This window comes from Erythrolamprus reginae, chromosome 2, assembly GCF_031021105.1.
Source record: "Erythrolamprus reginae isolate rEryReg1 chromosome 2, rEryReg1.hap1, whole genome shotgun sequence".
Taxonomy (NCBI): domain Eukaryota; kingdom Metazoa; phylum Chordata; class Lepidosauria; order Squamata; family Dipsadidae; genus Erythrolamprus; species Erythrolamprus reginae.
The window spans coordinates 313,112,233-313,140,111 of record NC_091951.1 but is presented as its reverse complement, the minus strand read 5'-3'; the positions used below and the strand labels follow the sequence as shown (position 1 = coordinate 313,140,111).

The following is a 27,879-nucleotide window of genomic DNA, read 5'->3' as shown; positions in this document are numbered from 1 at the left end:
TGATTCTGCATTTGTGTACATGCAAATCTGTATGCAAAATATCTAACAGCAGTTACTGAACGTAGTTTACATAAAATCAAGATAAAATAGAAAACTTTACAGAAATTGTAATACATGGGAATGACCTTAGGAGACTGAATGAAAGAAAGGCTACTTAGGGAATGGTAAGCTAAGTGGGAGCATCGTATATGGCTGTACAATGAGAATAACAAGAGACTTTCCTTAAGTTATCAGACTATGAAGATGATGGTGGGAGAATTGTACATTCAGCCTTCCGAGATTCTGTTAATATATCTTTATAACAAAGTAGAATTAGCTTATCTGTCGGTCTTTCCTATCTGGTCTGCCTGATAAGGCTAAAAGAAGCTCACCCTGAATTGAGTATTGGTTCTTTAAGGAGCACTGCACATCCTGAGATACATATTATTAGTAATCTGGACGCAGTAATGTACAACAAAGCTCTACAGCTTGATCCTGTCTCAATGTGTCATACCAGTTCATCACTGAACTTTGTTCAAAGATATTTCACCAGAAGAGCCCTTCACTCCTCCACTCGAAACAGAATTTCCTACGAAAATAGACTAACAATCCTGGGCCTAGAAAGCCTAGAACTACGGCGCCTAAAACACGATTTGAGTATTGCCCACAAGATCATATGCTGCAACGTCTTACCGGTCAATGGCTACTTCAGCTTCAATCGCAACAACACAAGAGCACACAACAGATTCAAACTTAATACGAACTGCTTCAAACTTGACTGTAAAAAATATGATTTCAACAATCGAGTTATCGAAGCGTGGAACTCATTACTGGACTCAATTGTGTCAACCTCTAACCCCCAACATTTCTTCCTTAGACTGTCCACGATTGACCTCTCCAGGTTCCTAAGAGGCCAGTAAGGGGCGTACATAAGTGCACTGGTGTGCCTTTCGTCCCCTGTCCAATTGTCTTTCCTTTTTTTCCCACCTATCTTATATATTCTCTTCCTTTCATATATCCTCTCCTCTAAGTTCACTTTACCCTTATATATATTACCACATGTCTATTTTTCTTCCTATGTATTTGTGTATTGGACAAATGAATAAATAAATAAATATTTTGATCATGCTATCAAAATGTGTTTGCAAAATAGTAGTTTTTAGAATAAATATTTTTATCCCACCAACACCTGAAACCATTTTGACAAATCTTTCCATAAGAATCCCCCAGGCCTCTGCTTTAATGCCTACCCTCCAAATTCAGAAATAGAAAATAAAACAAATGCCATCTCATGTTGGGTTAAATTTGCCCAATCCTGAATTATAACTTTCTTCCTTACTCTCAGACAACATAGTATCTATACCGATTGGGAAAAGTTGGATCTGTATTTCAACAGATCTGTGGAGCGCCAGTTGGGGGAATTTATTTATTTATGATAAATAAGCAGACTTCTCTTTCAGCTATGCTTGTGTAGAGCCAAGTTGAGGGAAATACTCTCGATCCAGACAGCTAGTGGGAAGATTGGAATTACAAAGCATTATTCATCACACACAAACTCAGCTATTTACCAGAATCCCTCTTCTTAAAACTTATTTATCATTGTAACTGATTTCATATCTAATTAGGCAGTGATACAAATGTATTTTAAAAAGAAAAATACTCTTGCCAAATGCTTCAAAATGATTGAAATTGTGTTATGAAACATACTTTGTAAAAAAAAAATTAGCAGAGAAATGCACAGTACAATGGACAGTGTAAATACTATATGTTGTATAAATATTTCAAATAGTTAAAGGTTTAATATTAAATAATGAAAATCAATGAAGTATAATTATTTAAATGTTATATTCAAAGAAATTCAACTTTTTGCTTTGAAATTATTCATATTACATACTTGAAAACCTCTTAAGAGGTGGTGACCCAGTAAAAGGAACACCTCTTACATTATTTACATGCCAGAATTGATGTGTTGAAAGGAATCATATAGCAGCAAAAGGCTTGAAACAGTTGGCTCTTAATATTCCCCTTTTCAGTGTCTGAATTGGGGAGGGGGGTTACGGAAAATTATGAATACTCCAACAATTTATCCTTAAATAAATCGCTATCATGAATGGTTTATTTTACATGTATACATATACTGTATACAGTGTATAGATGTTTAATAATTGCATATGACCTTTACATACATGCAGTTGTATACATGCCAATAATTTAATTAGCTATGATATCTGTTTCTCTTCTTGTACCTGATCCTGCAGTCCAACTGAGATGATGCAGAAATTTACTACCCCCTGCATAACATCTTGGTGTTCTCTAGTGACTTTTGGGATCATAATATTCTTTCTGCTTTATAACTGGATTCAGTTATTCATATTTTAATCATGCTGTGTAACTAGCACTCAGTATCAATTAGATACATCAATTAGATAACTGATTCATCAGATCATAATTCATCAAATCATAATTCAGCTTGATGATAATATATAACTGATGTTTCCTTCAAGCAATATTTAAGCAGTCCCCTAATGAAAACAAATATAGAATCTTTTTTCTTCTTAATACCATATCAGAGTTCAAGTGAAGTGTGTTAAATAATTAGATCAATCAAATGGATCTTTATTACTTGATTTTGAGTGAGCCTTTTTATTATAAAATTAATTTGAAAAGAAGGAAGGAATGGTTGTTCTCTTAAGAAACTATGCACACATAAAATTGTTGTCTGTGCTTTCATGTCATAGCTTCTTTCTTGGGAACAGAAGAAAACATCTTGGTTATGTATCCAACCACTTTATTCACTGAACAACATACCTCTTCTCTCCTTGGTAATATATATAGCCTTCAGCCATATGAGATAATTCTGAGAAATTCACTTGACAGTAGTGAAAAAGGATGGTGGCTATAATAATCTGATAAATGTTCTGGAAAGGATGCTCATTCAGATGGAAGAATTTTTCTTGCTGTTAAATAGTGCTGCAGTTTGGCTTCAGGCTGCTTTAGCATCTGTGGATTAGTCCTGTTCATTCATCCTGATATTCTGCAAAAAAAAGGGATATTGGCTAATGCTCTTTGTCATTTAGATGCAGGGATTCCCAGGCTTTGCCATTTATAGATTATATTGATTAGTAAGACTTGAGTATGGTATGATTGTATAGTATCGATTGTTTTTAATGATAGTGGATTTTTTTATTTTAGTTTTTAACCATTAGATTTGTACTATATTGTTATTACTGTTGTTGTGAGCCATCCCGAGTCCTCAGAGAGGGGCGGCATACAAATCTAATAAATTATTATTATTATTATTACTACTACTACTACTACTACTATTATTATTATTATTATTACTATATTGATCTTAAAACAATGGCAGAAAATGCTCTAGTTTATAGGATTATTCTGACTTTTACTAGAATCTGCGGATCCATCATAGCTGTACTTAGAATTTAAGAAATTTGAAGTCACAAGTTAGTCCTGAGTAACAAAGATGAAAGAATATTATACCTTCTGGCTAATGCCCCACTATCAGTAATGTTTCTTCCCCATCCCCTAATTGTGGCAATATAATTAAAAGTAAAAGAAGTGAAATTTCTATTGCTGCTTTAGAACAACCAAACTTCAGAAATCCTGGTTGAGTTAGCTACTTGGAGATTGATCAATAAATTATAATTTATTTTTACCCAGTGTTAAAGGCTTCATCAGACAATCACAAGATATGATTAGGAATTTTGTTTTTTGTTATTAAATTGGATGTTTCCTATTATTAAACAATTGTCTCCCCTGAAAACCTTATGATATAGGCGGAGAATAACTAGAGACACACTCGAGATCATGGGTATGTGCTACGTGTCATGTTGCCATCACGTGATATTTCACAGTTATTATTATTATTATTATTAATTAATTAATTGTTATTAATTATTATTAATTATTATTAATTGTTATTAATTATGGGTGTCGCTTGCACGTAGCACATCTCGCCATGGGTCTCCAGTTTGACCCCCTCTGCTCTAACTAGTTAACCATATTTTTATGGTTTTAAGATTATAGAAATAATAAAATCGTGTCCTTTAAGAATATAATAAGAGCACGAGAATCCATGAAGAAGAATTAGAACATTTAAAATAATTGTTATGTTTTTTTGTCTTCTTTTCCATAATCCAAGTTTGCAAACCACTGGTAATCTTTGTAAAATAGCTCTGTAGCCTTAAACTGTTGTGGTATTTCATCAGTTCAGACAGTGGTATTTTTCTTTTGGTTCACTTTTGGCAATAAATTAAGACTCTTCGTCTGAGGGGGGAAAAAAGTTCATTTTTCTAGATTGTATCCCAGGAGATTTTATCTTTTGGCCTTGCTTCAAATGGTTTACACTGAATAGTTTCAGACTATCGATATTTGGATGCTTCTAACCCACCCAAAATTATTTTGTGCCTGGGACCTGTTTTACAGAGCAAGTATTATAATCATTTTCTTTAGAATTATTCTCAACAGTGTTTTCATTGATCCTTAAATATATTGGTGTAATGTTTTGCAGCCAATCTATATCCTGAATATGAATTTTAGATTAGTTGTTTACTTTACCGTGTACAATTCAGTTCAATTCAATTTATTAGATTTGTATGCCGCCCTTCTCCAAAAACTCGGGACGGATCACAGAATAAGTTAAAGCCACTTTAACAAAGCCTCCCAATTTTCTACCTGGATGCCTGACAGTAAAGCTCAACAACTCAACCATCCTGCCCTACTAACAAAAATTCCCATCTCCCCAGAAGAATAAACTGTTAGCACCATTTCTCCATTCAGTTGTAAGTACATATTATATTTCCCCTGTTGAAAAGCTATCATTAGTACTGTTTCTCTTAAAATGTATCAATTCTCTTTGGCTGGAAGGGTAGCATGATGATACAGGTAGTGAGGGCAGGTCGTCCTTACAACAGTTCTTTTAGTGACTGTTCAAAGTTACAACTGCACTGAAAAAAAGTGACTTATGAACATTTTTAACCACTAATGTAGCAGAATCCCCATGGCCAAGTGATCTATGTTTCTATGTTTCTATCTAAGTTCAGATTTATTTATTTATTTATTTATTGGATTTGTATGCCGCCCCTCTCCGTAGACTCTGGGCGGCTAACAACAGTGGTAAAAACAACATGCTACAATCCAATACTAAAACAGCTAAAAACCCTTATTATAAAACCAATCATACATACAAACATACCATGCATAAATTGTAGCAGCCTAGGGGGAGAGAATATCTCAGTTCCCCCATTCCTGACGGAAGAGGTGGGTTTTAAGGAGCTTACGAAAGGCAAGGAGGGTGGAGGCTGTTCTAATCTCTGGGGGGAGTTGGTTCCAGAGGGCCGGGGCCGCCACAAAGAAGGCTCTTCCTCTGGGTCCCGCCAAATGACATTGTTTAGTTGACGGGACCCAGAGAAGGCCAACTCTGTGGGACCTAACTGGTTGCTGGGATTCGTGCAGCAGAAGGCGGTCCCGGAGATAATCTGGTCCAGTGCCATGAAGGGCTTTATAGGTCATAACCAACACTTTGAATTGTGACCGGAAACTGATCGGCAACCAATGGAGACTGCGGAGTGTTGGTGTAACATGGGCATATTTAGGGAAGCCCATGATTGCTCTCGCAGCTGCATTCTGCACGATCTGAAGTTTCCAAACACTTTTCAAAGGTAGCCCCCTGTAGAGAGCATTACAGTAGTCGAGCCTCGAGATGATGAGGGCATGAGTGACTGTGAGCAGTGACCCCCGATCCAGATAGGGCCGCAACGGGTGCACCAGGCGAATCTGGGCAAACGGCCCCCTCGCCACAGCTGAAAGATGATTCTCTAATGTGAGCTGTGGATCGAGGAGGATGCCCAAGTTGCGAACCCTCTCTGAGGGGGTTAGTAATTTCCCCCCCCCCCAGGGTAATGGATGGACAGATGGAATTGTCCTTGGGAAGCAAGACCCACAGCCACTCCGTCTTATCAGGTTTGAGTCTGTTGCTTGGGCAACCACCAGTATTTCTAGAGGGAAGGCAGCTCAGGTCTCGCTGTGTTCACCCTAGCACAAGGACAAAAGCAACAGACTGAAGATGACGAGTGGGACTTCCAAACCCCAATATTAAAAAAACATTCATCCATCTAACATTTATACTACTGGCCGAAGCAGAGTGTTGTCGCTCAACGGCCCCAGACAGCCAGGTTTTTAAAGCCTTTCGGGAGGCCAGGAGGGTGGGGGCAGTGCAAATCTCTGGGGGGGAGTTGATTCCAGAGGACCGGAGCTGCCACAGAGAATGCCCTTCCCCGTGGTCCCACAGTCAGCATTGCTTGGCTGACGGGACCTGGAGATGGCCAATTCTGTGAGATCTAATCAATCGCTGGAGCATGTGAGACAGAAGACGATCCCATAAGTAATCTGGTCCTAAGGGTGGGGGGGAAATGCATTTTTCCCAGTGCCATTGTAACTTTGAAACAATCCCTAAATAAACTGTTTTAAATCAAGGACGACCTCTATTAGAAAAAAAAAGTTTGGCTAACTCTCAGATTTAATATACAGATACACAAAAAAAGCAATCCAGGACACAAAAGACTGGGAGGTCTAGAGCCAAGCTAAGAGCAGCTCAAAGCATATACTTTATGCAGAGTGGGCTGCAAAGACTGCTTGCATGTTATAATTCCTCTCTGGGCTCTCTGTTCTTCTTCCCAAGATATAATCAGCTATGGACCATAAAAAATAAAGAGAGGGTTGTATTCTTTGTTGCTTGATTATGCGGGAGGAAGTGCTTGAGCAAGATGCTTTCAATTGGCTTGTTTTCTTAGCGTATCCACTTCATTCCTGTGGTGGCCATGGCTTATTAGTTTGCCTTCCACGAGGATCAGTTCCCACTAGTCCTTAGAAGCAGAAGAAGACATCTGTAGCACTTAGGATGTCAGGGTGAAGCCATCATTTTGAGTTAGAGACTTTGGCCTGCCACAAGTAGAAAAGTACTGTGGAAATTGGGGAGGGGTGGTTGCATGAGAGGGAAAGATACTAGCCACAACAAATTCTTTCCAAAGATTCAAGGTCATTCTTTGTTCAGTATCAGCCGGAAGTACAGGGGAGGATCGTGGACATTGAGAGAACTGGAGTGGTCCATGAGATGAACTTGTGGGCATAGTTCCCTCTAAGCTGAGCAGTGAGCAATCGCTCACTTAAAAGTCATCATCAACTCAGAGTTTTCCAAACCTGCCCAGAAGCCGAGATGGAAAGAGTGAGAGGGAAGGAGAGAGAGAGGAAGAGAGGAAGAGAGAGAAACAGATAGAAAAAAGAGAGGAAGGAAAAGAGAAAGAAAAAGAATGGGAGTAAGGAAGAGAGAAAGAAAATCAAAATCTAGTTTGAAACTAGCTCAACTATTTAAGTGGCATTTTGATATTGATAGAGTTGCCCTATTATGAGCTCACTGTTATAGACACACAGTACAGTATTTTATTTTGAAATTCTCTGAGGCAAAACAGGGTGGGTTTTTTGTTTGTTTGTTTGTTTATTTATTATTTCTGTGCCGTCCAGTCCTGAAGGGACTGCCGCTCAGACACTATACTTTTCCACCCACCCCCCAAAAAAATTAGAGGGAACACTGCTTGTGGGTATGGGGACGAGGGATGAACTGGGTGGAGAACTGTAGGAAAAGTTAGTATCGGGTTGACTACAGTTTGTAACCAATATGGCTCTGTTAATAAATTAGAACTTGGAAGAAGGTCAAGGCTTGGACTCTGATTTATTTCTCTGATGTTATTTGGAATGCTGACATAGGATTTGTTTCCTTGCTCTTCCCACTACAGTGTTCCCTTGACTTTCGCAGGGGATGCGTTCTGAGACTGTCCGCGAAAGTCAAGATGCGGAAGTAAATACACTATTTTTGGCTATGAACAGTATCACAAGCCTTCCCTTAACACTTTAAACCCCTAAATTGCAATTTTCCATTCCCTTAGCAACCATTTGGATTATTACTCACCATGTTTATTTATTAAAGTTAATTAAAAAAAAATTATTAAAGGCAGACGAAAGTTTGGCGATGACATATGACATCATCGGGCGGGAAAAACCATAGTATAGGGAAAAAACCCGCGAAGTATTTTTAAATTAATATTTTTGAAAAACCGTGGTATAGGCACTTCGCGAAATTCAAACCCGCGAAAATCGAGGGAACACTGTATTCATTTTTTTTTCAATGAAAGCAGCAACCACAAGAAGGAGAATGTAGCAAACCAGAGATTAGGCAAAATGGAGACCAGCAGTGGCTCTTCCTTGACCAGGAAACCCTTCTGACAACTGCCCCCAAATATCATCACTGTAGCCAATGAAATCAAATAGATAAAACAGTAGCTTGGTTTTTGTGGTGCATTTTCACTGGCTGACCCAATGATATCTGACGAGGTAGCCTATTTCTTTTTTCTTCCATTTTGAGTAGTTTTGCCCGACTTTAGTCTCTCAGTTTAAAATTGAAATTCTTCGCAATGTACGATGGTCGCCCAGAACATAATGCACCACATTTTTTCTTCAACAATTATTTATTGTACACAACAAAACTTACAAGAAAGAATTATGTTTCTTCTACACTCCCTACTTTTCCACATAATCTCTGTCCTGTTCTGTAGCCCTCCTCCAGCGAGACACAAGGACGTTTATGTCCTGTCGGTACCACTCCTTGTTCTGGTCACAAAGCCTTGGAGCTCTGCCTAACCGTCTTCTAATGGCCTCACCCTCTGTGCCCAGTGACTAACCGTACTTCTGTCGACTGCAGATTCTCCATAAACTGTACACAAATGTTTGTGAATGTTCCCAACAGTTTCCTTTTTCGCAGTGAGAAATTCAATGACAACACCCTGCTTGTAACGTACATCGCTTATAGACGCCATTTCGAAACACTGCTGCAGCTACGCTAACTGTCTGAAAAAACACAAAATTTACACACACTCTCCTGACAATTCAAATAATGTATATCTAAAGTTTTACATTCGTACCATTAGTGTAGGCTGAGAAAAAAAATGTGGTGCATTACTTTCTGGGCGACCCTCATAGATTCTTACCAGTCTCTTTGTGCAGTTGATAAAGCTGTATTTAGAGCTGGTTTTTTGCACTTCCAGAACAGCGTACTGGAGAGCATTTCTCTGCTTGGAAAGAGGGTCCCTAGGGGGCCTCTGGTCAGGCAGACTCTCCTCTAATGATCATACATTACAGATAACTAATTATTCCAGGGCAGATCTTTCCGCAACCATAACATCATCTATCCCATTAGGATGTTTGCAGAACATTCTCTCTCTCTCTCTCTGTCTCTTGCATTTTGGTAGCTGTCAACTTCCATGTAGCTGAACAATCCAATTTAAGAACATAAATTTCAGAAAAACACATTCTTTCTGCCAGCCTGTGGTAAAAGCATTATCTTGAAAATTGTAAAAAAAAACCCACCACGGGCACACAAGAAAAAAAAAACCCTTCCAGGCTGACTTATGCAAGCTAATTAAACATTTGAAATATTTCCTCTCCATGTCTCGGCTATGCTTCCTCATCTGACACAACTGAACTCTCTTCATCTGTTTGTCACAATGGGGAATTAAAAGCAATTCCCAGCAGTTCAATCCAGTGAGGATTAAGCAATTATGAAGGCTACTGGTACAAAGTAAAATTAAATGGAATGTTTCAGATGGAGATATAACAGTTGTTTGTTATAATGGCTCTTTTATTTTTAATATATTATTTTCATATTTCTCAATTTAATTGATCTGAAAAAAATAATTGCAGAGGGTGATTGTTTTAATATGAATAATAGTTGGCGCTGGTGGTAAGGAAGAAAGCTGCTTTGAACCTAGCTTGCTTTTACATGGTTTTTTTCCCCTTCCATGCAGTTTTTTTTCCCTGGCGGCTAATTGTGACTTTCTATTGCATTGTATCTGACTATTCCGTTCATTTACATTTTAGTATTTAAACAGCTCTTCCTCTGAAATATAAAGTGAGAATGTGACAAAAGATGTTTTGAACTGCAGGTCTCTCAAATGCTGTAATTTTCTTGATGGGCAGACTTGATTGTGATGGCTAGTTGACAGCTGGCGCCATTGGATTGTGATGTATGAAATGGTCCCAAGTAATTACAACTTTAAAATTAGGAATTTGCAAAATCTCATTTAAATATTTCAAACCCAGTTGACTTACATTTTGAATAAAATAGCTGTTTCAGTATTTAACTGAGAATTATGCACCTTTAAAAATTAGAAGCATTGGCGGTATTGAACTGAATCAGTCATGGTAATGGGAATCACAAATGGACTTAATTATCTCATAATAAATTGCTACTATTTAAGTATCAATACATTTTCATTTTCATACTGCTTATGTATAATTAATGTACTATACCTTGCAATAAATATACCTTGCCATTCAGCATTAACCTCCGTAATTCTAGATGTTTCTGTCATCACCAGGTTTCGTCACAGCTCAAATTGCTTTTATTTAAGAGACTGGATCATCCACAGCTGGATTAGGAAATGCCTTAAATTTGATGCACAGGATAAAGCTTTATATACTCTACAAAACAAGGTTCTTAAATTTTACTATATTTTATTTTGCATGCAAAAGACGAAACTAACAAAAGAGAAAAAAATGTCTTTACAATATCATACGTTGCTCACGTGCTCATCAAAACTAATGTTACATAGAAAATTCTTGACTCGTTACACTATTACATTAATTTTTATACCAGTCTTATTAGCATGCATAAAAAATGGAAATGGACAAAAAGGGAAATCTTTATAAACTTTATGGGCAATCCAGAATTTGCAGTCCTCATATTGGGATTCCTGGTGAGAAAAATTATCACAGAACAAAAAGTAAGTTGATCAGATTATTATGTAATAGATGAGAGAACGGATGTTCTTGTATCATAAACTTTATACAGCCATGAGTGCATATGATTTCTAGTTCCATTTTCTACTTTGATTCTTTCCAAACCTTAATTTTTTGATTTGATTTGATTTGATTTGATTGAATGCCGCCCCTCTCCGAAGACTTAATATTTAATTCAAAAGATCCAGAATATCTACAAAAGAGAACAATTCTTTTAGAACAATATTAATAAATGAAATAACCTAAATAGTTGAATAGAAGGGACTCCCTAGCACTGGGCCATATTAGGTTAGTATCATATCACATCAAAACGTATCTGCAATAATAATCTCCACTCGTCTAGTTCTTTCTTTTGATTTTTTAGAAAATATGTGCAGACGTCCAATTGACACAAAATAATCAGTTTTGATTTAAATATAACTTTAGAATTAGAGAACTGTGCCACATAAATATCCAAATGGTCTTTCATTCACATATGAACACTGAACACTATAATTCCTTACTACATTTCTCTTTATGCTTTTAAATTTCTCAGTTAGTATATTCTAACAAGGATTCATAAATAGTTATTGTAGGCTTTATTTGCAAATACAGATTAATCTTTTAACATAAAATGTTTAAGAAAGGGTCGCATTCTGAAATACTTAAACTATATACAGTATATGGATGCCAGGACATATTGTTATTGAAAAGATTGCCAATACTTGGATTGCAACTATTCAAATAATGAGCATGTGTAATTTCATTCTATTAATGAATGTACAGTGGTATCTCTAACTATGCAGGCCTATATTTACGAACTTTTCTAGATATGAATTGGGTGTTCAAGATTTTTTTGCCTCTTCTCACAAACCATTTTCCACTTATGAATGACTGAGACTCAGATGACTGAGTCATTGACCCATTTTCTTTTTGTCCCTGTAACTCATTTTCTATTGTTCCCAGCATCCTTTGTCTCTACCCTTCGGTCGGCCACTTCCTGTGTTTGTCTCGGCGCGTCAGGATCCTGCCAACATCGTCCAGAGTTTTAACTTTTTGTTAATTTATTTTTTCATTCTTATCTATTGTTATGGCTTTCTTTTAGGTGTTCTTTTTAAAAAAAACATAGTAATTAGGCAAAAGGGGTGACTTTTGGAATGGGTTTGCACACATTATTTGCCTTTACATTAATTCTTATGGGAAAAATTGCTTCTTCTTACAAACTTTTTTTTCTTACAAACCCAGTCACGGAACGAATTAAGTTCATAACTAGAGGTACCACTCTAGTGGTATTCCGCTTTGCATCTGAGTTCCTCAACAAAAGGATTACCTTGCTATTTTAAAATTTAAAGGAAGAGGGTTTTTTTTTACTTGTCTTTTTTTGAAGGGCATTAATTAGTTATGCTGAAGTACTGAACAAATACATAGAAACATAGAAACATAGAAGACTGACGGCAGAAAAAGACCCCATGGTCCATCTAGTCTGCCCTTTTACTATTTCTTGTATTTTATCTTACAATGGATATATGTTTATCCCAGGCATGTTTAAATTCGGTTACTGTGGATTTACCAACCACGTCTGCTGGAAGTTTGTTCCAAGGATCTACTACTCTTTCAGTAAAATAATACTTTCTCATGTTGCCTTTGATCTTTCCCCCAACTAACTTCAGATTGTGTCCCCTTGTTCTTGTGTTCACTTTCCTGTTAAAAACACTTCCCTCCTGAACCCTATTTAACCCTTTAACATATTTAAATGTTTCGATCATGTCCCCCCTTTTCCTTCTGTCTTCCAGACTATACAGATTGAGTTCATTAAGTCTTTCCTGATACGTTTTATACTTCAGACCTTCCACCATTCTTGTAGCCCGTCTTTGGACCCGTTCAATTTTGTCAATATCTTTTTGTAGGTGAGGTCTCCAGAACTGAACACAGTACTCCAAATGTGGTCTCACCAGCGCTCTATATAAGGGGATCACAATCTCCCTCTTCCTGCTTGTTATACCTCTAGCTAATACAGTACTTCATTTCGTGTCCTCTTCCTTTTTTACATTTTATTTTATTTATTAGAATATGTCAAACAAAACGAGAACAAAAAGAAAAGAAAAAAGTACAGTGACAGGGACGACAGGCACATTAGTGCACTTATGTACGCCCCTTCTTCTGACCACTTAAGTGTGAAGTAAGATCCACAGAAGTCAATTTGTGACTGAAACTGAACATTTGTAGCTGAGACAACTGAATCAGGCAGAGCATTCTAGACTTTGACAACTCTATTACAGAAGTCATATTTTTTACAGTCAAGTCTAGAATGATTTACATTGAGTTTAAAGCGGTTGCTTCTGTGCGTATTAAAAATGAAAAATGACATTTTCTGTTTTACAGGTAAAGCATTGTATGCAAAACCTAGGGTTATGGGTATGAACTGGCCCAAATATATACTGCTCAAAAAATAAAGGGAACATTTAAACAACACAATATAACTCCCAAGTAAATCAAACTTCTGTGAAATCAAACTGTCCACTTAGGAAGCAACACTGATTAACAATCAATTTCACATGCTATTGTGCACATTCAACTTTGTACAGAACAAAGTATACAATAAGAATATGTATACAATAGAAACATAGAAACATAGAAGTCTGACGGCAGAAAAAGACCTCATGGTCCATCTAGTCTGCCCTTATACTATTTTCTGTATTTTATCTTAGGATGGATATATGTTTATCCCAGGCATGTTTAAATTCAGTTACTGTGGATTTATCTACCACATCTGCTGGAAGTTTGTTCCAAGGATCTACTACTCTTTCAGTAAAATAATATTTTCTCATGTTGCTTTTGATCTTTCCCCCAACTAACTTCAGATTGTGTCCCCTTGTTCTTGTGTTCACTTTCCTATTAAAAACACTTCCCTCCTGGACCTTATTTAACCCTTTAATATATTTAAATGTTTCGATCATGTCCCCCCTTTTCCTTCTGTCCTCCAGACTATACAGATTGAGTTCATTAAGTCTTTCCTGATACGTTTTATGCTTAAGACCTTCCACCATTCTTGTAGCCCGTCTTTGGACCCGTTCAATTTTGTCAATATCTTTTTGTAGGTGAGGTCTCCAGAACTGAACACAGTATTCCAAATGTGGTCTCACCATCATTCTATATAGTGGGATCATAATCTCCCTCTTCCTGCTTGTTATACCTCTAGCTATGCAGCCAAGCATCCTACTTGCTTTCCCTACCGCCTGACTGCACTGTTCACCCATTTTGAGACTGTCAGAAATCACTACCCCTAAATCCTTTTCTTTTGAAGTATTTGCCAACACTGAACTGCCAATACAATACTCAGATTGAGGATTCCTTTTCCCCAAGTGCATTATTTTACATTTGGAAACATTAAACTGCAGTTTCCATTGCTTAGACCATTTATCTAGTAAAGCTAAATCATTTACCATATTACAGACGCCTCCAGGAATATCAACCCTATTGCACACTTTAGAGTCATCGGCAAATAGGCAAACCTTCCCTACCAAACCTTCCCCTATGTCACTCACAAATATATTAAAAAGAATAGGACCCAGAACAGATCCTTGTGGCACACCGCTTGTAACCTGACTCTGCTCAGAATACTCGCCATTAACAATAACTCTCTGATGTCTACGCTTCAGCCAGCTGCAAATCCATTGAACTATCCAGGGATTAAGTCCAATCTTCACTAATTTATCTATCAGCTCTTTATGTGGAACCGTATCAAAGGCTTTGCTGAAGTCCAGGTAGGCAATATCCACGGCACCACCTTCATCCAACACCTTTGTGACATAGTCAAAGAAATCAATGAGATTAGTCTGACATGATTTGCCTTCAGTAAAGCCATGCTGATTTGGGTCTAATAAGTTATTGTTTTTTAGGTGCTGATTTATCCTCTTTTTGAGTAGAGTCTCCATCATTTTAACTACAACTGATGTCAAGCTAACTGGCCTGTAGTTACCAGCTTCTTCTCTACTGCCCTTCTTGTGAATAGGCACAACACTGGCCATTCTCCAATCCTCAGGAACTTCTCCTGTTAACAAGGATTGGTTAAACAAATCAGTCAGGGGGGTAGCAATGACAGATCTGAGTTCTTTAAGAACTCTGGGGTGGATGCCATCTGGACCCATTGCCTTATTTATCTTTAATCGTTCAAGTTCTTCTAAGACATCGGCTTCTAAGATCACTGGAGCTGAATCCGTACAGCTGGAAGCAATGCTATATCCCTCTATAGTATTATTTTGTAAGGTGTCTTTTGAGAAAACTGAACAGAAGTAGCTATTGAAATGGTCAGCGATCTCCTTATTCCCATTAATGCATGTATTATTCCCGGTACTAAGCTTCGTGATGCCGCAGTTTTTCTTCTTCTTATCATTAATATATCTGAAGAAGGTTTTATCCCCCTTCTTTACAGATTTGGCAATTTCTTCCTCTTTTGAGGCTTTAGCAGCATATATTATCTGTTTCGCCTCCTTCTGTCTCATTTTATATACCTCCCTATCAGCTATACTTCCAGACTCTTTATACCTCCTATAGGCAGCCTTTTTTTCATTGACTATAGCCCTTACATCATTGCTAAACCATAGCGGTTTCTTCTTCCTTTTACCTTTAGTTATTTGTCTTACATACAGTCCAGTGGCTTTTAAGATGGCCTTTTTTAATACAGTCCACTGGATGCTCGCTCCTGCCATTTTATCCCTCCCCTTTAATTCATTATCTAAATATTCTCCCATTGCATTAAAATTTGTTTTTCTGAAATCCAATACTTTGGTTGCATTATAGGATTGCTCACAATGAGTTTTTACATCAAACCACAAACATAGATGGTCACTGCAACCTAAATTTTCTCCCACCTTGACATCTGAAACCCAATTCCCATTCGTAAAAACTAAATCTAGAATATTCTCCCCTCTAGTTGGTGTCTTAACCAGCTGTGCCAGAGCTGCTCCTGTAAAGGCCTCTACTATATTCTTACTTTTGCATGTAAGGGCACTGGGGATATTCCAGTCAACATCAGGCATGTTGAAATCACCCATAACCACAATATCTCCCTTTACTGCCATTTGGGTAATTTCATCCACCATCTTGTTGTCATATTCCTCGGATTGCCCTGGAGGCCTATAGATCACCCCAATTCTAATGACAGAACCTTCTTTATTTTGCATGCAAATCCAGAGAGTCTCTAGATCTTGACACGTATTTTGAATTAGTGTTGTTTTTAGACTTTCTTTAATATAAATGGCTACTCCACCTCCCCTTCTCTCTATTCTATCCTTCCTATACAGTGTATATCCTGGTATGGATATTTCCCATTCATTAGAATCCTTAAACCATGTCTCAGTTATGGCAACCAGGTCCAAATTATCTCTAGATATTATGGCCATTAATTCACAGAGCTTGTTGCTCAAGCTTCGAGCATTTGTGCACATTACCCGAAGAACATTATTTTCGTTATTAGTTTACCCCTTATCATCAACAACTACATCTATATTATTTGCAGCTCCCTTTTCATAAGCTTCCAAAAACTGCTTTATCCTCATTGGTCTGGGACAGAAATCACCCACATCAGTTACATCTCTGTCCCCTTTACCTAGTTTAAATGCCTGTCCAAAAAAGTTCTGAATTCCTCACCGAGCATCTGGGTACCTCTGTATGATGGATGCAAACCATCCCTCTTAAACAACTCCCTATTAGACCACCTACTGACATCATGACTTACATAGCCAAAACCTTCAGCTTTACACCACTGCCTTAACCACACATTAAACTCTCTGATACACGTTGTTTTATCCTCTTGGCCACAAACCGGTAATACCTCTGAGAAAGTCACTGAATCAGTTATTTTACCCAGCTCCACACTTAGACATTGAAAATCTCTTTTTACTACATTAACATTTCTCTGGGACAAATCATTTGTGCCAAGATGCACCACCACATCAACGTTATTACCTTTACTCACAGTCTTAACAATGTTTGTAATCCGCCTCCTGTCCCTGCTGGCAGTGGCCCCTGGGAGACACCTCAGCACCTTAACCACATCCTTGCTCTGTCCCAAATCAACACCTCTAACGGTCGAATCACCCACAAGAAAATGTGTCCTCTTTTTATTTCTACTAACTGTACTTGATGGTTTGGTGACATTTACGACAACTTCCCCTTTGAACATCCCCTCATTCTCTGCCTGAGGGACCTTGCTAATATCTCCAACATCCTTACTATTTAAATCCGCAAGAACACTATAGGAATTCGATACAGAGAGACCAAAATTGCTATGTTTTTGCTCAACTGCACGCAATCTTCCTGAACCGACAGTTGTCCACACAGCCCTCCTCCTCGGGGGGCGCTGTGGAAGTGGAGGCTGGACACATGGCTGCATTACAGCACGTGGCTGGGACAATCTTTCCACTTCTGACTGCAAGCTACAAACTAAGGACTGCAATCTAGAGATCTCGCCATCTAACCTAGATGTCCTTATGCAAAGAGGGCAGTACCCCAAGTTCCACAAGGTACTACGGAAGACAACAGCCAAACAAATGTTACACTGCACCAAGCCAGTCATCTTAACAATGTATTGAAATACAAGTACTTAGCAGGAAAATCAACAATCCCTATTGCTACCAAACTTTGCTGAATTTGGTTTATAGTTATATGATTCGCGCGCCGTTAGGCGCGCGGGCCACTACCTTCTTCTCCTTCTCTGTGATCTGAAGTGCAAATTAAAATGGCTTTTTCCTGCCTTTTATACTTCCCAGTCTAATCCTGCCCCAGCCTAATCTGATTGGTCTGTGTTTGAAAACAAACTGCTAATAAAATTGTCTGTAACAGCCAGTTATAAATGCCCCTTCTCCTTGAATTCAAAAAATGCAAATGCAAAAAGTAAACAGCACTACCTTCTTCTCCTTCTCTGTGATCTGAAGTGCAAATTAAAATGGCTTTTTCCTGCCTTTTATACTTCCCAGTCTAATCCTGCCCCAGCCTAATCTGATTGGTCTGTGTTTGAAAACAAACTGCTAATAAAATTGTCTGTAACAGCCAGTTATAAATGCCCCTTCTCCTTGAATTCAAAAAATGCAAATGCAAAAAGTAAACAGCACTACCTTCTTCTCCTTCTCTGTGATCTGAAGTATTGTATACAATATTGTATACAAAGTATACAATAAGAAACTGTCCACTTAGGAAGCAAAACTGATTGACAATCAATTTCACATTCTGTTGTGTACATTCAACTTTGTACAGAACAAAGTATACAATAAGAATATGTATACAATAAGTATACATTGTATACAAAGTATTGTATACAATATTGTATACAAAGTATACAATAAGAAACTGTCCACTTAGGAAGCAAAACTGATTGACAATCAATTTCACATTCTGTTGTGTACATTCAACTTTGTGCAGAACAAAGTATACAATAAGAATATGTATACAATAAGTATACATTGTATACAAAGTATTGTATACAATATTGTATACAAAGTATACAATAAGAAACTGTCCACTTAGGAAGCAAAACTGATTGACAATCAATTTCACATTCTGTTGTGTACATTCAACTTCGTACTGAACAAAGTATACAATAAAAATATTTCATTCATTCGGATCTAGGATGTGTTGTTTGAGTGTTCCCTTTTATTTTTTTCAGCAGTATAGAAATACTACCTTGATTTCAATAAGGCTAATTTAATCCCTGCTTAAGTCTCTCCCACTGAAATTGATCAGTGAATACCTGTAACATTTTTGCCTAGATTGCAATGAATTTGTTTATTAAGGGATTTGATTAAAAGCTTGATTTATTTAATCAGACTGCACACACTACAGTAAGCGTTTAAAGGAACTGCTTTTATTTAACTGAGAACTGTTTTGAGCTAAAGCAGAAATATCTGAGCCCATTGCCTGTGCTCCGACAGCCACATTCCTTGAAGTACTTACTGCCTTGTGTTTTTGTCTGGCATTCAAGTTAGATTTTTGAGGTCTCCTGCATCAGCAGTACAAAGATACTTCAATGCCAATGTTGCAGTTAAAGGAAATGGTTCTTATTGCGAAACGTTTTAAAGGCTTGGATGAAAGGATACAAAAACGTGTTCTTCTTTCCTGGTGTGCCAAAGCTTAGCAGGAAACAAAAGGAAATGGCAGAAATTTCAGAATACCATCCCTCCTTGGTTTGAAATGCAAAGGCTATTTTACTGTATACAGTATAGTGAATTTTGGAGAATATAATACGTGTCCCTTTGAGAGCTCGTGCCTGTGATTAATGAAAAAGAAGAGTGCTAATTTCCCTGTAAAAGTTCACAAGTAGAAAGTGGCTGGGTACATTCACGTAGCCAGATGGTTATGTGCCCTAATCTCTGATGATGAAAAGAAAACATAACATGAGGTCTGCTGGATGTAGAGTTCAGCCTCTCTTCTTGATTAAAAGATTAGCTTAATGGAAGGGAGGTGGGAAAGCTGTCCTGGATTTCCTGAATCATAAGTCAATTAATGCTGTCTCAGCTGAAGTAGCATTTTTCAAATTTGGCAACTTTAAAAATGCGTGGACTTCAGCTCCGGAATGCTGGGAGCTGAAATGTACAAAATTTAATGTTGCCAAGTTTGTAAAACACTGATCCTGTGCTCGCCAACGGGTACAACTGTTTTTTCCCAGCACAAGCTGCTCTGCAAATTCTTTCTTATGTTCCCATGTCCATCTACGAAAGCGAAAACAGAAGTGGAATGCATACCAATAGACATCTCTTTAGATTTGCTCAGCCATGTCATACATTCAAGCCACTCTTCAGAATTACTAGAAGTACAGTGGTACCTCTACTTATGAACTTAATTCGTTCCATGACGAGGTGCTTCAGTAGAAAAGTTTGTAAGAAGAAGCAATTTTCCCCATAGGAATCAATGTAAAAGCAAATAATGTGTGCGATTGGGGAAACCACAGGGAGGGTGGAGGCCCTGTTTCCTCTCAAGAGATTCCTAGATTGGGCCCGTGGAGGCTTCTCTCCGCCTTTTCTAGCCTTGTTTCCTCCCAGGAGATCACTAGAGAAGCCCCATGGAGGCTTCTCCCTGCCTTTTCTGGCCCTGTTTCCTCCCAGGAGATTCCTAGAGAGGTCTCACGGAGGCTTCTCCATGCTTTTTCAGGTTACAGTTTCGAAGGCTCAGGTTTGTAACTGGAAAATGGTTCCTGAGAAGAGGCAAAAAAAATCTTGAACACCCAGTTGTTATCTAGAAAAGTTTATAAGTAGAGGTGTTTGTAGGTTGTTGTGGTTAGCTCTGGCCCAGCTCCTGCCCCAAGGTCTGTGGATGTGGGGGAGACATCCACATGCTGCAGGCCTGTTTTTCCCCCGGTGGAATCTGCTGATGAAGGCTCCTCTGACCAAGAAGACATGAGTGACAGGGAGGAGGAGAGTGGGGCAGACAGCTCAGAAGGAGATCAATTATCTAGCTCCTCCTTGGATTCAGAACAAGAGTTAATGATACAGCCACGCATGCGGAGAGCGATGCATAGGCAGCAACAACTGAGAGATTATTATCAAAGAAAATGAGGCCACCTGTGGTTGGGTGGGGCTGTGGTAATTAGTGAGGCTGCTATAAATAGCAGCCTATGGGTTTGGCCATTGTGGAGGATTATCTGATCATTGTGTTTTGTGACTGCTTTACTGACTTTGACTTTTTGTGTGCTGACTTTTCCCCGCTTTGAAACTAAACCAGAGCAAAGTGTGTTTCACTTTGTGAAAGAAGAAGGACTGTGAATTGCCTCACAGCTGCAAGCTAAGTATCACAGAACTGATAAGGGACTTGTACGAATTACCAGTTTGTTTGGAGACGAGTGCTCTTTGCTATACCAAAAGAGGGCTTAGTTTAAGTGAATTTTCATTATAAAGAACATTGTTTTGAATTTTCAAACGTGTGTGTGTCTGAAATTTGTACCTGTGAATTTTTGGGAGGAGTCTACCAGAGAGCCCGACAGAACATAGGTAGAAGTACCACTGTATGGCATTGAGCCGCCCCGAGTCTACGGAGAGGGGCGGCATACAAATCTAATAAATAATAATAATAATTAACACAACTTTGTTCTCTGCTCATTTTTTTTCCAGATCCAGTTTGGAATAATTCCAGATAATTTTACCTTCAATTTATTATTGGGTTCTTTTATAAAAGATGAAGACTATGAAAGTAAGGAACAAATATTTATTAAGCATTAGGTATTACAGTACAGTGATCTCTCGATTATCGCGGGGGTTACGTTCCAAGACCTCCTGTGATAATCGATTTTGTGCAGTATAGTGGTGCGGAAGTAAAAACACCATCTGCGCATGCGCGCCCTTTTTTCCATTGCCGCGCATGCGCAGATGGTGGAGCCGGGGAGTGATGAAAGTGCGGAAGCCGACAAAGATTGCTTTGAATGTCGGCTGCCCCCGCCCCCCCCAGCGCGTCCGGCGCCCTCGCCGCTACCGCCCGCCCGCCGCTCACCCTCCTTCCCCGCCGCCCATGCAAAGGGGAAACCCCGATCTTCGGCTCCTCGCTGCTGCCGCGCTGCCAAGCAGATCAGCTGCTGGGCGGCCGAAGAAACCTTCCCTGGGTCTTCCCCGCCGCCCACGCAAAGGGGAAACCCCGATCTTCGGCTCCTCGCTGCTGCCGCGCTGCCGAGCAGATCAGCTGCTGGGCGGCCGAAGAAACCTTCCCTGGGTCTTCCCTGCCGCCCACGCAAAGGGGAAACCCCGATCTTCGGCTCCTCGCTGCTGCCCGCCCGCCGCCCGCCGCTCGAGAGCAAGAGGGGGAGAGATAGAGAAAGAGAGAGAAGGAAAGAAAGAGATGAGAGAGGGAGGAAGAGAGTGTGAGAGAGGAAGAAGCAAGATACAGAAAGAGAGAAAGAAAGAAAGATGAGAAAGGAAGGAAGAGAGTGACGTCATCGGGTGGGAAAAACCGCGGTATAGCCAAAAAAAACGTGGAGTATTTTTTAATTAATATTTTTTGAAAAACCGTGGTATAGCGTTTCGCGATAATCGAGACCGCGAAAATCGAGGGATCACTGTATGTATATATTAAGTATTTCACCCTTAATATGTATCGTGCATTTCTGCCTTCCTGGATGTGGCCATTTTTGAGCCTATTTCTTTATAACTAATTTGCCATGATTTCAGGAATATTTTTTTAAAAGAAGAAAAGGGATACTGGAAATAAAGCAGGTGGCAAGATTGATGCAATGTCTGTGATGACTTCTCATAAAAAAAGATATATAGCTTGTCCTCAAAATACAAACATTTTTTAAAGTAACTGTTCAAAGTTACAACACTGAAAATTTACATCAGGTATTTGTACTTAATGATAGTTACAGCACCCCTACAATTACATGATTAAAATCTGGGCAGCAGATTTAGGGATATTAAATTAAACCAGAATAGTAATGGTGCAAGTCCATTTCATAGGTTGTAAGTGTCTCCCCATCATTTTACATTTGCAAAATAATGAAATTGTTTTTTTAAATATTACCCAAAGAATTAGATCAAATTGTGAAGTCAGCAGGTATTTGAACAGAATATTTTACCATTCTGGAATTCAAATTCCTTTTGCCAAACCAGCTTTCTTATTTTCAGGTTGTGGGAAGACTATATACAGTATATATAGAGAGTCTATCTATCTATCTATCTATCTAGCTGCTAGCTATAGATACAGATATAGATATATCCTGAAATGATATTAATTTTTACATAGAGTATCTTTCCCCATAATGTCACTGGAATTTTTAATTACTTGTTTATGTCATGTTAATCTGAAATAAACAGTTTGAGATATTCATTTTCTATAAATACATTGGTGAGAGAATAGAATAGAACAGAATGGAACAGAATAAAATTCTCTATTAGCCAACTGTGATTGGACACACAAGGAATTTGTCTTTGGTGCATATTCTCTCAGTATACATAAAAGAAAAGATACCTTTGTCAAGAATCATGAGGTACAACACTTAATGATTGTCATAGGGTTCAAATAAGCAATCAGGGGGGGGGGAGAATCAATATTAATATAAATTGTAAGGATACAAGCAATAATTATTGTAATATATTTTAAGCAACCATTTTAATGCTTGTTTTTATTATTTTTAGATGCCATGGCTGTAGTGGCTGAGATAATGATACAGGAAGATTTTACTCAAGTGTCCACTCAACTTCTCTCTCTTTATACCATGTACAAATATTTGGCCACCAAATCTGAACTTACGGTAAGCTACTTGCATAATAAAATGTTTGTGGCTATGGCTAAAGAATACTATGATTCAAATGCCCATGTCCATACTTTCAGAATATGATTTAGGTGTAATTTAACTTGCCCAGCTATGCTAGCTGGTATATAGCCCTTGATTGACCCCTTGGTTACTCTTCTTTTTCCCCAAACATCTCCTTCACTTCATAGTCTTACATTTAAAAAAAACGGAACTAAAAAACCCAGTCTTGTTTTAAAAAAACAGGGGGGAAAACATGGATATACTTTTACAATTAACTTTCTTCCTAAACTCAGTGAAGCTCAGTTTGTACCCTGTTTCCCCGAAAATAAGACGTACCCCGAAAGTAAGGCATGTCAAAGGTTTTGCAGAATTTGCTAATATAAGGCACCCCCCAAAATAAGGCGTAGTCACATACGGTATGGTGGAAAAACATACAGTACCATTCAAAGCTGTTCATAGCGGTACCGTAATAATGTGGTGTCCCCTGCTGGCCCCTTCCATCGCTTTGTACCGTCCAGTACAGCAGACACAGTCTGCTGCTGTCTCACCGCCATTACAGTCTCCACTACAGTGCGTAGACTGTAGTTCCTCTGGTGGCTGGAAGCTGCAATAGCGGGAGTATACTGTTGTACCATATAAGTGCCGTCGTTTGTGTGTGTGGGTGCCATACTGACAGGTACTGTACTGTAATCAGTGTTTCGTACGGTACACTTTCTTTGAGGGTGTCAGCTTTTCTGCCTGTGAATTTGTCTTATTTGAGAAATATAAGGCACCCCCCAAAAAATAAGACGTAGCACAACTTTTGGAGCAAAAATTAATATAAGACAGTGTCTTATTTTGGGGGAAACACGGTATCTGAGAAATGCAAGCTTATATTTACATCCACAAGTGAAGGAAGTTGCTGTTTTGTGCCTGCTGCTGTTTTCACATTACTGTTCGCTTTCTCTGCGTGAGAGACGTAGATAGCTAGAAAGGAAAAGAAAAGCTTTAAAATTAAAGTTAGTTCCGCACTACATTATGGACATGCCATAAGTTGCCATAGTGAAAGTTTAGAAGTGCTTTGACCTGAGTTCATCCATGTTTTCTTTTTTGAACTTCAGAGCAGGGATGTCCAACTCTGGCAACTTTTAAAAGACCGTGGAGTTCATCTTCCAGAATTCCTTATCCAGCATGAGAGTTGAGGTTCATAAGAGTCTGCTAGAATTTAGTTTGCAGTCCTGATATTCTCTGAAGGTTACCTACCAAAATATTAACAAGGTTCAAGCCTGCTTAAAGTTCAGCGAGCTCTTCAATGAGACCTAAACAAGGACCCTGCAACTTGCTGAAACACATTATAGATAGAGAGATACTTTGTCAAAGCAGAGAATTGGGAGGGATGCATAACCCTGTTCTGCCTTCACATTTTTCAAGCAATATTTCCTGTTTTCAGTGGGAAGAAGAGAAAAATCTTGGAGCATCTCTGTTGTTAGTGGGCCTCAAGCAGAACAGCACTGTAGGATTTAGTTCTCAGCTATATGGCCTTGCCCTTCTTGGTAAGTTTGAACAAATATTTAATTGAACAAATATTTCTGTATTGCTTTATGGATTCATTTGGAGTAAATGGAATTTCTTCAATTAAATACTAATATGCCTTGATGCAATAATTGCAATACCTTGAAATTAAAATTAAATCAAGTTAAGCATATTGGGGTTCAGTCCATGTAATACAAAATTCACCTGGCTGGCCAAAGTTCCATTGAATATTTGAAAAGCCCAAAAGGTAGGATCTATCTCAACCACCTTCCCACAAAACGTTCATTTGAAAAAGAGGATAAAGCATTATTCTTTGCTTACATATGAGGAATTCTGTTGTTATTTTCTAACTAGAGCCCCGAGATTAAATATTTTCTATGTAGCATTATACACTGCTCAAAAAAATAAAGGGAACACTCAAAGAACACATCCTAGATCTGAATAAATGAAATATTCTCATTGAATACTTTGTTCTGTACAAAGTTGAATGTCCCGACAACAAAATGAAATTAATCGTCAATCAGTGTTGTTTCCTAAGTGGATCGTTTTATTTCACAGAAGTTTGATTCACCTGGATTTATATTGTGTTGTTTAAGTGTTCCCTTTATTTTTTTGAGCATTATAGGTTCCTTTGCTGTATCCTCCAAGTTCACTTACTAGGAACATTACTAGATATTGGTTTAAAGCTGAATAAGGCCTGGACCCAACTTCAACTGGGGCCAGACTGCTGAGAGAAAGATATATTTGAAATGTCCTCCTTGTAGCCCAGTTTTCTTAAAAATTCTACTTGTACATATGGGAAGTTATTTCTCTAAAATCAATTATTACTTAATATGTATTAGAGACCGTAAACTAACATTTTACGAGTCTGTGGAGAGGGGCGGCATACAAATCCAATTAATAATAATAATAATAATAATAATAATAATAATAATAATAATAATAATAATAATAATAATTTTTAAAAGTAAGAATGTTCCCTTTAAGGTAGTCCCTAATCCCTTCAATTAATTCTGGTATTTATCTTTTGATTAAAATTCAGCATACAATGTCTGAATTCTCTCTATTTCAATGTCTTTTATACTTTACAATGGCTTTATTGTGTCCATTAAAATTCCCTTGCCCTCCCCTATGAATAACTGTTAATTGGCATACCACCTTCAGGTGAGAGAGAGCCTTTATCAAAAAGTGTTAGGTAGTTACCCTTTCTCAGCTGTGATAAGAGCGAAGATGACACATCAGGATTAGATGCTGATCCTGATTTTACCTTATGGTACAGTTTAAAAAGTGGCAGTAGACATCAAAATTGTAAACCAATTAGCAACACATTTTTATCCCACTTCAGTTATCCTTTTAAAAATTTGTCTTTGATTAGCATTTTTAAATCTTTAAAATAGATCCCTGAAGAGTTTAAAAAAGGAATTGGCTTTAGCAAATCACTTTACTTCTCTAGACAAAAGATTCACTTGAACATTCTGAAGGTCAGAAGGTATTTTCTATTGTGCTATATGCATTTGGAATTATGCCTGGTCGAATGGAACATATTTGTATAAAGAATAAAAAATGCTTATTTCTGAAATGTATATGCTGCCCATTTCACTGCCAAGCAACATTCACATGCATACAGGGAGACCTTACGAGAACTATATGCAACATAATTTCACTTTATTGTATGCCGATTAGTGTACATATAAAGTGACAATAAAGTTAGTCTAAATCTAAGCCCGGTTTGTAAAATGGATACAAAGAACTGCAAATGCAGTACAGTGGTACCTCTACTTACGAACTTAATTTGTTCCGTGACCAAGTTCTTAAGTAGAAAAGTTTGTAAGAAGAAGCCATTTTCCCCATAGGAATCAATGTAAAAGCAAATAATGCATGCGACTGGGGAAACCACAGGGAGGGTGGAGGCCCTATTTCCTCCCAGGAGATTCCTAGAGAGGCTCCACAGAGGCTTCTACACGTTATTTCAGGCCCTGCTTCCTCCCAGGAGATTCCTAGAGAGGCCCCACAGAGGCTTCTCCGTGCCTTTTCCAGTTACAGTTTTGGAGGCTCGGATTTGTAAGTGGAAAATGGTTCTTGAGAAGAGGCAAAAAAATCTTGAACACCCGGTTCTTATCTAGAAAAGTTTGTAAGTAGAGGCGTTCTTAGGTAGAGGTACCACTGTATTTTAATTTTTCCAATATTTGTTATTGTTTTTACTTTATTTTTAAATCTGTTTACCCCCAAAGTCACTAGTTGAGAAGGGAACTGTATCAATCAGTCAAATAAATAAATATGAGTACAGAACATAATATCAACTAGGCCAAGAAATACTTTTTGAAGCCAGATACACTTTTTCCGAGAACTATACAGATGTTGTTTCAATATTGTTTAAAGGGACTTTTGGTGAATTGTAGAGAACTATAAATGCAAAGGGAGATACTGAAAAGCATTCTGAATGGATTTCTTAACATCCCTCTGGGAATTTTGTACAGCAGAGGTCCCCAATCCCCCGAGCTGCGGATTGGTACAGATACATAGCCCATTGGGAACCGGGGTGTGAAAATGACATGTGAGCGCACAAAGCAAGCCCAGGATCTAGGTTGCATGCAAAAGCATCCCCTGCCACCACTGCTGCCACCACTGCTGGTCTGAAAGGTTGGGGACAGCTGATATACAGGAGTGGCTTTCTGCTTTGAATCTAACTACAATAATAGAGGAGGAGATTTTGTTCTTATTATGGCCTATCAGTGGTTCTCAACCTTTCTAATGACATTAATCCCTAATAGAGTTTCTCATGTTGTGGTAACCCCCAACCATAAGTCTAGCGCCAATTCTCCCAACAGAGCTTTCGGTTGATTGGCAGGAAGGTCAGAGCGACATCCCCACTGTAAATGCTTGATTAGTCGGATTGTAAAAATATGTTCCAAGGTGCCAGAACAGAAGCTTTAGTTCCTAACACTGTGGGAAATTTGTCTTTTCTCAGTCTTAGGTGACCCCTGTGAAATGGTCCCTCAATCCTCAAAGGGGTCCTGACCCCCAGGTTGAGAACCAGTGGCCAACATAGAAGAAGGCGTTAAACTATTCCTTTCCAATCCTATCACAGTGATGGCGAACCTTTTTTTCCTCGGGTGCCTAAAGAGTGTGGGCGGGCACTATTGCGCATGTGTGAGTGCCCACACCCATAATTCAATGCCTGGGGAGGATGAATACAGCTTTCCCTGCCACATGGAGGCCCTCTGGAGGCCAGAAATGGCCTGTTTCCCAACTTTTGGTGGGCCCACTAGGCTTGTGTTTTGCCCTCCCCAGGCTCCAAAGGTTCCCCTGGAGCC

At 38.5% G+C, this 27,879-nt stretch overlaps 1 protein-coding gene across 2 annotated transcripts in view; it reads left to right on the top strand.

The window, feature by feature from the left end:
- MRPS27 (mitochondrial ribosomal protein S27) overlaps window positions 1–27,879 on the top strand; it is a 73,187-nt gene that overhangs the window by 34,214 nt on the left and 11,094 nt on the right. For both annotated transcript variants that reach the window (XM_070743122.1, XM_070743121.1), the window contains exons 5-8: window positions 10,425–10,539; window positions 20,925–21,003; window positions 22,935–23,050; window positions 24,483–24,585. In XM_070743122.1, the coding sequence (XP_070599223.1) occupies window positions 10,425–10,539; window positions 20,925–21,003; window positions 22,935–23,050; window positions 24,483–24,585 (413 nt within the window). The remainder of the gene's footprint in view (window positions 1–10,424; window positions 10,540–20,924; window positions 21,004–22,934; window positions 23,051–24,482; window positions 24,586–27,879) is intronic.